The sequence below is a fragment of the Octopus sinensis genome, unplaced genomic scaffold (assembly GCF_006345805.1).
Source record: "Octopus sinensis unplaced genomic scaffold, ASM634580v1 Contig16232, whole genome shotgun sequence".
NCBI classification, from domain to species: domain Eukaryota; kingdom Metazoa; phylum Mollusca; class Cephalopoda; order Octopoda; family Octopodidae; genus Octopus; species Octopus sinensis.
In genome coordinates, this window is record NW_021834227.1 from 49,837 (window position 1) to 68,357 (window position 18,521).

An 18,521-nucleotide genomic window follows, 5' to 3' on the forward strand; every position below is an offset into this window, starting at 1 on the left:
TAAGGGCACTCGGATCTTTTCCTTTTGATGGACGGAATTTTCTAGTTAACTAAACAATTTGAAACTTCGTATACTGGTAGAATGTGTCAAAAGAAAACATTATTGTAAACAAAATTGAAAACAAAATTGTAATTTGTAAGTTTAACGTAGTTTAATTATTCGAATTTTAACCAATGAAATCCCAGCATCTTCGAATTTTAACCAATGAAATCCGCGCATTTGAGCTCAAATCATTTGCTGCGTTATCGATATTGATAAAGAAACATAGCAGACGCATGCCGCATACACACACACACACATATATATTCAGATACATACACACGTACACTTGCACACACACACACACACACACACACACACTTTCTCTCTCTCTCTCTCTCTCTCTCTCAAACACATGCATATACATTTGCACAAGCACATAGTAATTAATATATAAGCGTACACACACATACAAACGGAGATATACATACACACACATACGCACACAAGCATACATACACGCTCGTGAGTTGCCCCTTGCCGCAACAAATTTACACAAAAGGTAAATAAACCAGAAGGAAGTGGGGGGGGGGGCAATGTTTCATCGTTTCGGGGTCGATAAATTAAGTACTAATTATGCACTGGTGTCGAGGATTTTTTCCCCAATTTATATCACAGCTTCCGACAAACTGGGGCATCCTTTTATGAAAAAATATTTCGCAAATTTTTACAATACGACTCACACTCCACGCGCAAACTCTAGACTGCTTTAGGCATATTATTGTTTTGTTTTTGCTGTTTCTGGCCCTTCAAAACCATGGGAGAAGCCTTTTCGGTAAAAAAAAATAAAGAAAATATTCAAAAAATATCGTTAATATTTTTATTGGGCGACGAAATTCATCGATTTAAGAGATATAGCTGTGTGTGTGAGTTTTTAGACGCAGCAAATGATTTGAGCTCAAATGCTGCGATTTCATTGGTTAAAATTCGAATAATTAAACTACGTTAAACTTACAAATTACAATTTTGTTTTCAATTTTGTTTACAATAATGTTTTCTTTTAACACATTCTACCAGTATACGAAGTTTCAAATTGTTTAGTTAACTAGAAAATTCCGTCCATCAAAAGGAAAAGATCCGGGCACTCATTATTGAGGTGGGGTGGGCACAGTCAATTAAAAATTATACCTCTGTATATTACTGGTACTTATTTCTCGACTCTGGAAAGAAGAAAAGCGAAGTCCATCCTGACAGGATTCGAATTCAGATTACAAAGGGCCGGAACTAAGTACCGCAAAGCATTTATTTACTCCGTCGCCTTCTCGTTTCTATCAGGTCACTGCTCTCTAGGTTTTAATCTCCAAGTTTTAGTATTAATAAAATACAGAAAACGGGTATGGTATTCTATGCTTTATCAAACATACATGCGTTTCCTTAAATTACCATCAGAATTACACAATTGGTGCTGAAACATTATATAACTTTGTAAAACACTTCTTTAGTGGTCAGCAAAAGGCATTTCTTCTAGCTGGGTCAATTATAGAGAGAGGACCGAAAAATTAGTCTAAAATAAACAAATATTAACGTTAATGGTGTTGCTCCAGCATGGCGACAGTCTCTGGCTGAAACTAACGAAACTATAAAAGAATATGTTTCCATTTTTCAATTTAAAGAGTACATGTGGTTTCCAAAACAAGGATACTTGTTTGTCTGTGCATGTGCTTGTGCGAACGTGAGAAGACGGTCACATAATCACCTTAGTACTAGCAGTTCTTGTTTAGCTCTGCCTACCAACTGAGGCTGGTGATTAACAGTGGATTAAATTATATTCTTCTGAACATCTGGCGTTCTAAAGTGTAACATACACCGCACAAACATACCAGCATATGTTATTGAAACACGTGTAACACTTACGTAATTTATGATACTATAATAAAAAGTTTAACTGAATCTCTGGTTTTATTCTGCTCTTGGATATAAAACTCTATGAAGTATTCAAATGTATATAATGCCAAAGAAAAATTTCTTGGGTCTCTTAAGGAATGATTAAACGAATGTTTATTTTCAAAAGAAATATATGTATTACCTTAAAGCCAAATTAAATAAAACAATTTTCAAAAAGTAAAAAAAAAAAAAAATTTGAATGGGAATTTGGTAGTGTCACCTCTAGCCGAACAATTATTCTCTGCTGATAAAGGGAAATAACCCGGAAATCGCGATACACAGATATTGTTTTGGGCTGAGTGGAGGTGCTAGATTCCTTTGTTCGAAAATATGACACACATCGTGTCGTATAGCCAGCTGGAGACGATGTCTCATGGGGCAACATTCGTTCTAAACATTCGTTCTCATGGGGCAACATTCGTTCTAAACCAGAACTGCCATGTTATGTTGGCAAACAATCTTTACTCCAAAGTACAGTTGCTGAATATCACCCGTTGTGAGATTTACAAATAGTAATTTTCTAAAACATTAATCGTTTTTACATTATGAAGTTCTACGCAAACATTTTCAGCCATCCTCTTTCTCATATATACATATCAAAGGTGGTAAAAGTTAACTTCGCTAACCGTTAATCCGTTATCGAAAAGGAAATCTTCGATAATTGTTAATTTGGTTATTGTTTTAAAATGTAACAAGTTATCGATAAACCGTTAACATTAATTTTTTTATTATAGAAAAAAACAAAACAAAAATCAGTTTTTGCTCTAAAACCACCTAAAACACCTTTAAAAAGTGCCAAAACTAGAAAATCAACCTTTTTTTGTCTTTCAAATGGGCTTAGAACCTCAAGTCATAGTTTTTTTGTTTTTTTTTGCTTTAGAGTTGAAAAATGCTAATTTTATAGTTTCAATTGTTAAAAGACCTAAAAAGAGCTGATTTTTATAGTTTTGGCCCGCTTTATGTTTCTAAAGGCTAAAAAAAACCCAAATGAAACACAATGTTAGTATTAAACTAAAAAAGTTTATTCATAGAGTGGTTGTAAAAAAATAAAAGTCGACAAAATGAAGAACACGATATATACATAATTTAATTTTTCCGTTTCTTCTTCTTGTCCATTTTTGTTCATGAGATGCACATTGCCCTTCAAGAAAATTAGCATGTCAAAGTTTTCATCAGACAGGGATGATCTCTTGGCCCTCAAGATACCCTTGCTCATAGAGAGCAAACGCTCCACTGCAGCACTGGGGGGGATGGTTGTGTTGAACTTGATGAACAAGTCCACCAACACTTGTTCATCTAAGAAGGCAGCATCTGTCAGCAAATCCTTGGAGTCAGTCTCCAATCAGGCCTTGACTAAATTTTGGGCCTTGTCCTTGAGTGACCTGTGGATCCTACTGCTCTCTTTTGGCTGGGTGACACCACCGAAGAAGTCCTCCTCCTCTTCGTTGTTGCTACCTCCACTGAAGCTTCTCACTTCGTCAAACTGCTACCTCATGGCCTCCTCGACCTTACACTCTTTATACTTTTCTTCACCTTGGCAACCTTGGTGTTGTGATACTTATCCAACCAGATGAGGCGAAACCTTGGGGTGCAAGGCAGCAGCCAGCTGGTATTCCCCATCCTCCAAGAGGGTCCTAAACAGTTTGTCAATGCTTTCCAAAAGTGCGTCGACCAAGGCGCTGCAGTAGACGAAGCCCTTGGTCTTCAAGTTCTTCTTAAAGGTCGTCGCAGCAACTTGAGTTAACGGAAGTTAAATGTAACAGAAGTTAATTAGTCCGATAATGATTTCCAAAGTTAAATTAAAAGTTAAATCGTTAACGAAAATATTAACTTCGTTAATTAATGGATTAACGGTTTGGTGTTCAGGCTTGATATATATATATACTTCCTCTCCTCTTTTTTCTCTGTGTGTAAGTGTGTAACGTTCATTTACTCATTGCTTGCTACCAAGCTTTGTATGCGCACTCATCCAGCATGACTTATGTTTACTCTCCTAGTATCCCTCTCTCTGTGTACGATGTAAAACATGACTGGTGATTATCAACCGACATTTATATAAACTATTAATATATATAGAAAATATAGAGATATACAGTAAACAGTAACTAGGAACAACACAAATGAATGAACGTCCATCGTTTTAAACAAACTGCCACGAATTCAGAAATAATAGTTTTTGACTAACATGACAAATTCATTACTCGAATCATTGACTTTTCCACCAATTTGGTGCCGTATTGTGAATATGCAACATTCACCTAACATGACAAACGAAAGGTCTGTCGCTCCTATTTTGCTCTTTGTACTACCAGAAATATAAGGGAATTATTTTACCTTGATCAGCGAAATTGACAATTATAATTTGCTTCTTCTGGTTCTAGTTATTCCCGGAGCAGTACCAGAAGATTCAGTGCTTGACAACATTGAGTTCATGCTGTTACGAACACCTTTGAAAGCAACGTACTCTTACATGTATGCTAACAAATATAAAACTGGTTAACTTTCAATCCACAAACTTTACAGTTAGCGATAATGATAAGAGTAAAAATTACTGTGGATAGCCACGAGGAAATCAGAGACAAAATGTCTTTTTTTTTTTTTAGTCTATCCTATGCTATACAACCAATGAGGCTGGCTACATCCGCTATTTCTACCCCAGGTTTGCCATCTGTTTTTCATACTAGTTCTTTTGGTTACTTCTCTGATTTTTGTCATGAGTTAAGGTCTTTTCATTGCTTGTCTACCAACCCCAAGTCTCTCTCTCAGAAATGTCATTCTCGATGTTTGCTTCGCTCCTATATATATATATATATATAATATATATATATATATATTCGTTGCTATTTCTAACAGATCGAGCAACTACACTTTGTGGTCATTTGCTAAAAGCCTTTATCTCCCCAGTTATTCTGACGTAGATAGATAGATAGATGTAACTTTATAATTAATTTGACTACTCTCGATATTGACTCCCTCCATCAGTAATTCTTCCGTTGTTAATCTTAAACTAGCTTTGAAATAATCTCAATTTAATATTGTACACACACACACATTTATATATATATATATATATATATATATATATATATATATATATATATATGTGTGTGTGTGTGTGTGAATGCTTATTAAAAAAATGATGGACGCTAAGGAAACAACATGAAATTAAAATCGACATTGATATATGAAAAACTAAAAGTATACACACCATTATATGGTATGATGCTATGAAACTGTGAGAGATAAAATTTCTTCGTGTCAATAAACAATATATATATATATAGTCAAGTACCAGGATCAATGGAATTGGCTAAACACCTCCTTTGAAAAATTGCTGAACTTGTGCCTAAATTCGAAACAATTATTTAATGGTGGTTGTTTGGCAGAAGCGATTAAGTGCCACAAAATATACTTTGCAAGATTAGTTCTGGTTAGTGCGGTGAACTGACAGAATCAATTGCATGCAGGGCAAATGCTTAGCGGCGTTTCGACTGTCTTTACGTTCTGAGTTCAAATTCTATCGAGGTCGACTTTGCCTTTTATCTGTTCAGGGTCAATAAAATAAGTACCAGTGGTGCACTGGGGTTGATGAAATAAGTACCAGCGGCGCACTGTGGTTGATGTAATCGACTAGCCTCTCCCTTCTTCCAAAATTTCAGGCCTTGCGCCTATATTAGAAAGGAATATTAGTTCTGAGTTTAAATCCCATCGAGGTCGACTTTGCCTTTCGGAGGTCGATAAAATAAAATACTGAGGGGCGATGGTATGGACTATCCCTATCCCCCAAAATTTAGACGGTAGATGATAGAAATGTTTAAGTGGCATGTATTTATGGTCTTTTATGATCTGAGTTCAATCATAGTTTTACCTTTCATAGATCCGGATGTCAAATACTGGGGTTAATTTAATCGATTACCCCCCTCCTCACAAATTTCAGGTCTTGCACCTTTGTCAGACACAGCTATTCTTTCCAAATGAAAAGTTCAGTGAGTAGTATTTAGATAGAATCTTTTACGTTCTGAGTTCAAATCCCGCTGAAGCCAACTTGGACATCAATTCATCGCAAGATTAACTTTCTAACCCAGGGACAGAGGGTAAGACCACCTGGTCTCTTTACATCGCTTCTGGATAACCCCGACTGCTCCAGAACTGAGGGGATATTAATCCGAGCCAGGAACCGCTTAATGATTAGGTTTAGCTGGGTGTGACGAGCGAAGTGACCAGCATTAAGCGGCAAGACAGACCGTAAAAACCTGTGGGGTCGAGGGGCCTACCACAGCGGCATCTCAGTCGCCTACAGACATCTGAGTGCGATGGAGATGCTAAGTTCATCTAGACTGAGTAGACTTCCAATGTTTAAGTTTCGCCCGAGGTCGACTTAACCTTTCATCGTTTCTGAGTAGATGAAATATGTGCAAGTCGAGCTATGCGGACAATGGCATCAACTAGCTCCTTCGGCCAAAATTTCAAATCTTGAGTCTATAGCGGAAGGGATTATTGTGGATAATCTTGCAGTTAGTCAACAGAAATGGTAAAATATTACGTTCTGAGTTCAAATCCTTCTAGAGCCCATTTTTAAAAAACTTTTCCTCTGTTAGTAGTTGATAAAACAGAATATATTATAAATATATATGTGTATGAGCGTGCGCGCTTGTGTTTGTCTTCTTCTTCCTCACTGGAAACTAGTGTCGGTGTGTTTACGTCCCCGTAACTTAGCGGTTCGGCAAAAAAGACCAATTCAATAAGTACCAGGCTCTAAAAAGAAAAGTACTGGGGTTGATTCGTTGGACAAAAATTCTTCAAGCGGTGCCCCAGAATGGCTGCAGTTCAATAACTGAAACAAATAAAAGATAAGATATATCCATATATAAATATGGACGTGTATATCTAAAGTATACATTAGGGGTGGGTGGGGAAAAACTCACACGCGCGTACATACGAACAAACACATGACCATGTACATACATGCATACAGAAATATGCGCTTTTTTTTTATTCTTTTATTTGTTTCAGTCATTTGATTGCGATCAGGTAGTGGGGAGGAAAACACACTCATACACACATTCTTATTCTATCAACTTCTAACAGAGGGAAAAGTAAAAAAATATGTGTGCAGGTATATACAATAATCCCTCGACTATCGCGGGTGTTACATTCCAAAATACTCTGCGATAGGTGAAAATCCGCGAAGTAGATAAAGTACTGCACTGTATTTTTTAAAATTATTTTTATAATTTGTATATATATATATATTTTATTATAAATGCAAAACACCACGGAGGAATAATAAACTGCGATTATAGCGAGTGATTACTGTATATATATTCTTTTTATTGGTTTCGAACTTTTGACTGCGGCCATGCTGGAGCACCGCCTTGAAGTGTTTTTGTCGAACAATTCAACCCCCAACACTTATTTTAAAGCCTAGTACTTATTCTGAACCGCTAAGTTACGGGGACATAAACACACCAACACTGGTTGGCATGCAATGATGCGAAGACAAAAACACACGGACATAGATGTGTGTGTATAATACGAGCTTCTTTCAGTTTCCATCTACCAAATCCACACGCAAGGCACTTGCCCAAAGTGCCACACAGTGGGACTGAACTCGGAACCATGTGGTTGAGATGCTAACTTCTTACCACACAAAGAAACTTGCTTCCAAACCACATGGTTTCGGGTTCAGTCCCACTGCGTGACAGCTGGGTGTCTTCTATAGCCTCGGGCCGACCAAATCCTTGTAGGTGGATTTAGTAGAAGCTCGTTGAGTAGTATGTGTGTGTATATATATGTGTGTGTGTATGTGTTTGCCCCCCCCCCCATCGCTCAGCAACCGATGTTGGTGTGTTTACATCCCTGTAATTTAGCGGTTCGGCAAAAAAGACCGATAGAATAATAGGCTTATTAAGAATAAGTTATGGGGTCGATTTCTTCGACTAAAATCCCTTTAAGGTGACGCTCCAGCATGGCCGCAGTCAAATGACTGAAACAAAAGAATAATAAAAGAATGTATATATTTCATATATAATCGACCTATATATATAATACAGGTCAATTATATATGTGTGTATATATATATATATATATATATCCTGTTGCTATTTTAATTTTATATATATATTTATAGGTCAATTGTGTGTGTATATATATATTATATACATACACACAGACGTTTTACTTAGACACACCTCGCTATAAAACTGTATGTTTGCGTGTGTGTATATATGTAAATTAGCCACAAAAAGAAAATCTGATGAAATACAGTTTTCTTTTCCTAGTAGCAGATTGCACGCTTACACATAGACAGAAACAAACAAATAATGATACATACAGATGTGCACACACATAGATAATGATACACTGACTTGCACACACCGTCGTCATAATCGTCCTGTTTCTATCTCTGTTGAGCGACGAAAGAGCGTGTGACATATGACAACCAATCAAATTGCAGTATAACTAATTAATATGCAAATGTGAGGGTAAGTCGCTGCTTATATAAAGGCCAGGCTTGGTAGCACGGAGCACAGCCATAATTTAGAGTGAATGTGAGTGAGAAAGAAAGGCAGAGACTTACTGTTGTCTACTACTAAAGTAGGTTCGGTAGTGCGTGTGTGGTATTTTGATGATAGTTGTTAGGTAGACACAAAATATATATTCTATTAATCATTTGCATTCGAGTGGGAAAACGGTTTGAATGATTAACCACCACAGTCGCAAGATTTCTTTTCTGTCTGTTGAATGTTCAAACAATTTATTAATTATTCCATCCATATCTACCAGAATCTCTCATCACCGCCCTTTGTCTCTGCAAATCCAGGTTGAAAGTAAAAGAGAAACCCTTCACTTGACTGAAGAAAGAATTGTCAACGAATCAGCTGTGAAGTGTCTTTCCCCCTAATCAGATACTTAATTGGTTGCTGTAATCTCTTTATGTCTACCTTAAGTTCGTGATTAGAGAACATAAAAAAAAACAAAAAAAACCTCAAACGAAGAACACTCAAACCAAGCCAAAATCCATCTATATTTCACTCACATTTATTATTATTTATTTTGTGTTATTTCTGTTGTCATCTAATTTTTGCTTGCGATGAACAAACCCCTCGAGTTACACTCTATGAAGAAAGAACCATTAGTTCCAGCCAAAATTACCTTGACACTCCAAGACAAACTTGTTCATAAAGCTGGTCAGATCCTTGGTAGTGGTCGATCGAAGAAAGAACGAACACCAGCTATTGTTTCTTCTGTGATTGAATCTGATTTTGAACGGGACGAGTACGTCTCGCACGCCGGTAAGTTGTCATACATTATTACATTCCTCTTGCGTTTTAATTATTGTATAAATAGTGTGTGTGTGTATAGAACCATTAATACCTCCTATTTTATATTTATAATGCTGTCGCTAATAAATAATTATAATTTATATTATATATCCAGGAATAAGACACGAACTAATCTCTTATTGTCCATCTGTAAAAACCTGTCTCGTGATTATACTGATAACATCTAGACACATACACTTATTCATTTAGAAATAATATATTCAGTGTGTTGAATTTTCTTTTTTATTACTTGCACTGTGAACTGAATTCGATTTTATTTTTCAACAAAAGGAAATAGAGCGAGGAAAGATAAAGCTGCTGTAATGTATTTAATATATATTGCTGTTTTACTGTAGAAATCTGCTCGGCTGTCTAAAAATCGAATGGCCTTTTTATTAGTTCTCTAAATATGAAGCTGAGCTAGTTCTTCACATATAATTCATTGATGATTATCTTTGATAATTATGATTAATAATTTTATTAGAAGCTATTTTTTTAAATAGAATAATTATATATGATAAGCTACACTGAGAGCGTCAGTATTTTTTTTAGATTTATTTCATTCATTTCTCGTTGAACCAGAAGTCTTTTTTCGACAACTAGTTTTAAATAGCAATTTATTTAATTTTAGAAAATGTTCATAAACGTATATAGATTAAAATAGATGAGTGTTTAGGTATATATTTAGGGGAAAAAGTGGGAGGGGATCTCGTTAAACAGAGTTCATAATATAAATTGTCGGCTTTAGGTTTTTTTTTTTTTTTTTTGTTTTCGTATTTGTGATTTGTCATAAATGTCCTCAAAACCAGGAACGTCGATTTCTGAATAAATTTCAAGCTCCTGTGCCGACTTAAGATAATCGATCGTAAAGAACTATCTACATCACTTAGAGCATATAACTGGTATCAATTAGGGTCTTCGTCTCTTCCCCACCAAAATGAATTAGAATCAAAAATGACAACAGTATGACACTACAGTGCATGACACCGGCTTTCTACCGCTGCACCACATAATCATATTAATTAAAATATATCAGGATATTTGTACTTTCTCTGTCTCTCTTAAACACCATCTTCCGACTCTTTTACTCTATCTCTTAGTTTTTCTCTCTCTCCTATTCTTTTGTTCTTTTAAAATTTTTCTGTATTTTCCCTATTTTCTTAGTCTCATTTCCTTCTGTACACATTCCCCATTTTTCACTAAGAATTTTTTTCTTCTCTCATTTTAAGATTCTCTCTTCATAAACGATATTTTCTTCCCCTTCCTCTTTTATTTCTTTCTTGCTCTCTATTTTTCTCTTTTGCTCTCTTACTTTGTCTTTCTCTCACTATATCTTTATCCTCCCTCCTCCCCTGCTTCTTTAGCTGTTTTCCCCGTCTCGCTCTCTTTCTCTTTCTCTCTGTTCAGTTCTGCAACCACTTGTCTTTGTTCTAGATTCTATCAGCTGTACCTTGCTGCTTCCTGCCACCGGCTAACACAAGAAATGTGTTAATTTATGCAGACGAAGCCTCTTCTTTCCAAACCTACATACATTACATAAAAATAACAACAAATTCTACATCTCGTTCTTCAATTACAATTAATATACAATCTATTCTTTTTTGTATGATAGATACTTTTTAAACAAATTTTTTTCTAGTTTTTTTAAAATAGATTAAATTTTTCCTAAATAAACCAACCAATTTTTAATGTTAATTTTTCTGAAGCAATAAACCAAACCTTGTTGCCATCTTCCATTTGACCCTGTCATGATGTCTTGTAAAAATTACATTTTGCTTCGTTTCTTTTTTTCTTCAATTTCTTTTTCAGTATTCGAAATAGAAATATTGAAGCAAAAAATGTTGGTTAATCATCTAAGAATTATTTATTTAGAAATGCTACGCTTTGGATAAAATTTTCTATGGCTATTCTTTTAAGACAGTATCGCGTCTACAATATTCATGTCGGTGTTTTTCGTGTTTTACTGTGGTGATGGAGAGAGGATCTATATATCAAATATATCGATCTACTTAATAGTATTCAATCAACTATCTAACATTTTAATATCGCTTATCATCTTCAGTGTTATTTTTACCATTATTGTTATGGTAGTAGAATTTGGTGCAGGCAGTATCGTAGATTAGCTGGCTGTTTTTTTTTTGTTATGCAATTATCACCAGCTAAATGTGATTTCGAAACCTGTCGAGATAAGTAAAATTAAACTGTCGGGTGCGTGTGTGTTGCATTTTATATGTATTGTTATTTATAATTATATAATGTATTGTACATATTCTATGTATGTACAATACATTATTGTATGCGATATATATGTAAATATTGTTATATTATTATACATCTATGATGTAACATAATACTATAAATATGCATTTTATATTATATTATGTAAAATATATAAGCAAATCGGTTGTATGTATAGCAAATTGGGTTTTTCACCTCAATACAAATCACCGTTACTTGCATAGTGGCATCATTATTCTTGAAGCAGACGCCATAACACAGCAATAAGTTCTCGCTACACTGTCTGCAATATCTTGCCATTCTTTACTCAGAACTGTAACATTCATCTTGTTTTGAGAAAAGTTTTGAGAAAAGTATGAAAGTGCAATTTCCAATTTTTTCATAGCTAATCTTTATTCTTTCGCCCATTTTCGTTTCATTTGACAAACGTATTTTTGACTCCATCATATATGAAAACAAACCTTCAGTTAACTCTTTATGTTGCTTTATATTGTCGTGTATGCTTAAGAATATATGAAGTTTTCTTAGCTAATTATTATAAGTACATGTTGCTGCCACGATCCAACGAAGGCATCTAACCTCTTATGCGGTGGCTCCATCGGAAAGTAATTGCAGTTAAATGTCCTTCAAATTAAACTTTATATTGTTAAAAGGTGCAGGACCCCGGTACATTACGTCTGGCAGAAGATTAAATATTGTATTGATTTGGGTTTCTGGTAGACTTGGCTAAATATGTCCTTACTAGATAATTGCCTGATACTAGCATCTAAAGAGTAGTGGTTTAAAATGGTTTTCATAACGACTATGCATTCAGTATGCTCGTAAAATAAAATGCTCTTAAACATTTTGTATTTACTATGATTATCACAATATTTTGCTAATTAGAATGTATTCTTAAGGCCCTCTGCCAATTTTATGTTGAAGAACAGCCGAATGATATTTTCAGAAGCTAGAGATGATGCCAGCCCCGTTTAAAGTATATTTGTAGTAAGACAATTGACGTTTTATGTTTTTTGTAAACACTATTAACTCATAACTTGGTATCAGCATAATTTTTATTGTTGGATGCAAGTAAGCGACGATGAAATTTTGTGGAATTGTCGTAACTTGCCACGACAAATGATTTGACTTCAAAAATTTGTGTGAACAACGAAACACCAATTTAGAATACTGGAATGAATACAGCAATCTGTAGACTTAATATATTTTGGGGTTGCTAAAACCAGCAACCCTATCGAGTTTGCTCTTTGGGAGAGTTCGAAAGGGAGAACCTAACGGCTCTAAAAATAACAGCTATCATCGCCACACTTGCGTTGAAAGAATGTAGATTGCGGCATCATCCCCTCTCTGCAATTGGTCAGACTTTCTCACCATCTCAACTCAATTGTACGAGAATCCGGAGGCCTTCAAGACGAGTTGATTGTGGGGATCGAACTCGCGATTTTTTTTCTCTTAGCGAATGCGTGACCCGAGGTTTCCAACTCTTCTAAAGTCCTGTTGCAACTAACCAAGAGGTGACGGAGACAGACAAGATTAGTACATGTAAGTGTCTTCGGTGCCAACTGTACAGATTGGCGTTGAAAGCGTGAAGGTCGAATTAATGGCGAATCTGAGAAAAAACGAATTCAGCAGTGATTTTCATGACGGAGTAACTTGATTTAGGGAAAGTACTGTTCCTTTCCAAGCATGGGAAAAATCGAAAAGGGCTGATCTAAACTAACCCGCCTCCACATCTAGGTAGACACAGTCACATCTTGTTCGGTATCTATCCATTTTCTGGTACTCTAATAGATGTGATTATCTAGTAGTGTCTATAGTCACTCAAGAAATCAGTTTGCCCTTTCGATCACAAGAGCATGATTGAGCTAAAGAACTGGGAATTTAATAGATGATGACTCTACCCGTCGGACTGAGTGACTTACAATATATCTACACTTATTTTCCCCCCTCTTTTTTAAAATCAAATATTGGCTGCATTTTTGAACTAGACACTTGTTTAGGGATTTGGAAATACAGAATTAGTGTCCATGCCTTTTTCTAGAACATTAACAAGAGATATAGAATAAGATGGTTTTACTTTCGAATTGTGGTTTCTGCTAGTATGAAATGTAATAAACCTCAACATTTAGCGGCTTAAAATGACGTGCAACAGTTGGGATTGTAATTTGGTCAATCTAAGTTTGCTGCGAGCTTACACCTATCGGTCTGAAACTACGATGGCTTAACTTAAATATATCAGTTTGGTTACGCATTTTGTAAGAATAAAAATGACATCATTAGCCTGATAAAATGTTCATATTTTCTTTTTAGAGGCGGGGGAGGGGCAAACAATCTCTTGTTTCTTGTTACATTTTCTCTCTTCAGTAACTGTTTCGTTTTATTTAATAATGCAATAACACTTGTACTGAACTAAATTTGATACGATGGCTGATTACCCTCCTCCCTCCCCCGTTCATTGTACAAACGTCAATCTCCATCTCCCACCTCAACTGCAGATCTAATTTTATGAAACCGGCAAGTTTGTGGCGGTGGTGGCTGTGTAGCAAGTGAAAAAATCTCTTAATGTCTTCATTTCTTTTCTTTCTCTCCCCCCCTCTCTCTCTGAAGAATATTGTATGACAAAATGTTTTGTGGAGAGGGAGGGAGAAGAGAACTAAGACGTCATACGTAACAGTTGTTCTATAATAAATAATGATATAATGCCCACAGCACACTCGACGTTTCTTCAGACACACATCTACACACATATCCATGCCGAGAACTCATTTAACAGCTCTTTTCCTCGCTTTCTCTCAATTTCTGTACTAATGATATAACATGCCCATACTCACACTAGACATTTCTTTAGACACATCTATGTATACACACACACACACACACACACACACACACACATAGCCATCCATGCCGGAAACACATTTAACCTCTCTCTTCTTTCCTCTTCCTCTCCCACTCACGTACTCCATCTATGACTGTTGTATTAAATATAGTTAAAAGCATGTGACAAGAATAATGCGGATCTTGTGACAAGCAAACGGTAATATTTCAAGGATGATCACATGAATGGTCCTCATTCAAAGTTTGTCTTTTATATCGTTGCATCATTCATACTTATTTTTCTCCATTAAACGATAACAATCTTAATTTTTTTTCTTAGGACACTAACTCAACTTTTTTTTTTCTTACATAGTTCCTCAAACCAAAAAATCTGTTTTAATATTAAAACCAATCTTACTTCCACATTGTCTCTTTATCTCTGTTATAAAAAAATATCTTCCTTTCTATGTTCTGAAAACTTTTGTAAGTCTAAATATTTGTAGCCAAGATTTATTTTCCTTCTCTGAGTTCAAACCGTATTAAATTTCAGTATTGTTAATCAAAGTAAATCTTACTAAAACTTTTACCCTAATCTAAAAACACGACGGAGGTAAAGAATAAACCGCCCATTTTCGGCGTAACAAAATCCCTAATCCTAAATCTTAACCCTACACACTGGGTGTACTTATTTACTTTCGCCAACACTCACTTTGTTACCTGAGTAAGCCCAGACTTTGCCTTCTATCACTCACCCAGACCATTAAATAATTGTTAGTAATAGTAGTAGTAATATTAATAATAAATCTAGTCGTCCCTGTGATGATGATATCAGTATCACTTTTTGCACTTGTCCTGTGGTTGTGTATCCACTCCCATCTCCTATAGTAATGGTAGTAGTCTTTACTATCACCACTACTACAGCAACAACAATGATGTATTATTTAGTGATTATTCTATGTTGGAAACTGCAAATATTTCAGTTCAACGGTAGTCTTTTTAATTCTGTTAGTCTCAAGGAGAGAATCTACAGAATGGTAACTCCCAAAGAGATTGCTGAGGTTTGCATTTTTTGACAGTTTCGGGAACAAGAAGTGCAAGCGCACTCCCTAAAACCTGGGTGAGCATCACAGGTTGGACTTGGATTTGCACTCCCTAAGGAAAATTCTGTTATATTATTGAGAGTTGGGGCTTGTGATTTCCCAAGGTTAAATTATTAATTTCACTTGGGGATTTACATCATAATTTAGTTTATAACTTGCAAGGAGCTTGCTTGTTATCTTACTATTAGTATGTAAAATAACCCTTTATGGATTAAAGTGGTATTGCCACAATATCATTCATTGGCCACTTATTAGAAAAAGTTTTCATCACTTTTCAATAGGTTAAATGAAATTTGTTGCCCTTCTTGTTGGCAACCCACACCTATTTCCAAGCAAGTTAATATTTCCCCGTGGCCAGATATATACAGTTTCCCTCTGCTCAATTTCACTCATAAGTTATAGGTTGATCTAAGGCCATAGAAAATGACATTTAACCAAGACACCATGCAGTAGGATTGATCTTATAGACGTGAAACAAACTTCTTAACCAGTCTGCCATATGCACCTACTTACTCCAACAGAATAAACTTTTACTAAACTGAAGTTGAAAATTTCGATAGATTAAATTTAACAAACATTTGTAAAATGATTGTGTGCTTAAATTCATACTTTACAAATTATAAGTACTAGTGTTGTATCCTTTGCAAAGATGCATAGCTTTGCTTGTCCTCACTTTGTATGCCAAAGCTGCTACCATTGTTACTTTTGTGGTTGACTATAGAGATAACAAGTTGTACAAAAACCATTACTGCCATGCTAGCATAGAACAATGATGGATGCAACCCCTCCTTCCCAATGAATTTATTGAGATCTGACTTTATCAAATACATGAGTAATGCTGAAATAATGGTTTGGAAGCAAAGTCACTTTTAAATGGGTCAAAATCGGTTTAGCCAACTTTTGTAGCTCTAAAGTGGTCACTGAGCCAACAAGGGAGTTTATAAGGTTGGTGATCTGCTAGAAATAGATCCTCAATTTAAATTTAGCCAACCCTAAAAGAAGATAGGGTAGTCACAGTTTGGGGATAGGACAGTCTTTGATCATGGCTTTCAGGACCTTGCATGAGGAGTGGGTTGGGGCCTTTTGTCCCTACCAGAAATTTATGGACTCCTTGGCTTTCTGAACATCCAAGTTGGTGAATCATACTCCTTCCTTTCTTGGCTCTGAGTATTGATTGATGTGATTTAACAAATATTTCCTCATGACCAGACATACTTTTGCAGAATATTGAAAATGAATGGCACAGCGGGTTAAACAGTAACACTCATTTATGACCCGATGGGTTTCTTTGTTTCCATCTACCAAATCCACTCACAAGAATTTGGTCAGCTTGGGGATGTTGCAGAAACACTTGCCCATCCATTTGACTGGGAAGTAAACTTCGTAACCCACACACCCATACTTGCACCTACAATAGATAAAATAACCCCTATGACTTCAGTATTTTCATAAATGTATTAAATTTTTTGTTTATTTGTATTTACAGATGCACACATTCCAGGTATGAATAGCTACGGAGAATTTGATGATGTCCAGGATTTCCATCAATGCAAAAATCTTGAGAATCGACTAGAACAACTCATCTATGTGGGTAGACAGCGTTACCTCAACTGCGAGTTACTAGTACCACGAGGTCTCCTCTTCCGAATTGCACAGGATGTACTGCGCATGTCCCGCAGTGAACCGTGCGGAATTCGAGGCTGTATTATGTTTATCAGCATTGAACAGAAATCCTGCTGCCAGAAGATCAATAAATTAGTCTATGACCCTGACTGCACTCCGACCTTTGAACTTTACCTCACACTTCGAGAAGAAACCAAAGCTTGGGCGATCATGAAGAAATTTCTTTTCCAGTCAGTATCAGTGATATTTGGCAACTCCACTAACGTTCTGCCGACATTCTTGTGTTCGGGTTTTCAGTTGGAGAAGAAGAAACTCTATCGACCCAACCCCAATCGAACAGATTCCAATAATTCCAAATCGTCTCATGATCACTAAAGAGTTATTATATATCAGTTATCACAAGAACTTTTCATCATAATTATTTATTGATTTATTATCATTATTACTATTATTATAATTATTATAAGCAAGGCGGCAAGCTGGCAGAATTGTAAGTGCATCAAACAAAAAGCTTAGTGGCATTTCTTCCTGCTCTTTATATTCTGAGTTCAAATTCTGCTGAGGTTCACTTTACCTTTCATCCTTTCTGGGATGATAAAATAAGAACCAGCTGAGCACTGGAGTTGATGTGATCTAGTCCCCCTCCTGCTAAAAAAAAAAATTGTTGGCCTTGTGCCATAATTTCAAACCATTATATTATTATAAATTTTTTTTTTTCACTTGGCTTCATGTGGAGACTGGTGTGTTTACCAATTTAATTCCAACTCTAATATACTCTCCATCCTGTAAAGTTGGATACCCACCTTTTCCTCACTCCACAACTGTTGCTATATTTATTATTTAAAAAAATTTTTTCATTTGTAATGGTTGAAAAATGAGGATTAAAAAAAAAAAAGAAAACAAACAAAAATAAGCAAAACAAAAAAACATGTATTAAAAAAAAGTTTCTGACCATTTCCGACTTTGAATGTCTGTTAGTATGCTTCTTTCTGCATGAAATATATTTGTTTTACTGATTCCAGTTTCAAAAGAAAACAAAAAAGTATTAAATCATAAAAAGAAACATTCTAGATTTGTCTACTTCTAAATTTAGGCTGCTTGTAAAAAAAAAAAAACAGAAAAAAAAGAACAAAAATACAATTCAAAGTTTTTCTCAAATATCTCCCCTGCCCCTTTATTTAATAGTCCCTTTCCCCCCAGCCCCAATCATCATAATTTACCAGCTTAAAACTCTTTGAAGTAAAAACAAGTCTAATGTTTTGATAGTTTGTGAATGTTTTAGAAATAAATGTGATGAGCAGCAGAAAGATATTTAAAAAAGGAAAAAAAAGAAAAAAAATCAAAACAAACCAGAGTTAACCTTTTTTCTTCTGGTTTTTCTATAACTGTGATAGTAGGATGCTTCTATATAATATAATATAATATATATTGTATATGTAATATATTAATATATTTATATTATGTAATATATTTAATATGGTTTACATATTGTTAA

The 18,521-nt window shown here is 35.3% G+C and overlaps 1 protein-coding gene across 1 annotated transcript; it reads left to right on the forward strand.

Moving 5' to 3' along the window:
* The first annotated feature begins 8,433 nt into the window (after positions 1-8,433).
* Positions 8,434-17,554, forward strand: LOC115230729 (DNA damage-inducible transcript 4-like protein). The gene is made up of 2 exons (XM_029800861.2): positions 8,434-9,218; positions 16,890-17,554. Exons 1-2 carry the CDS (start codon positions 9,017-9,019, stop codon positions 17,399-17,401), a joined length of 714 nt encoding a protein of 237 aa, XP_029656721.1. The 5' UTR covers positions 8,434-9,016; the 3' UTR covers positions 17,402-17,554.
* Positions 17,555-18,521: the final 967 nt, after the last annotated feature.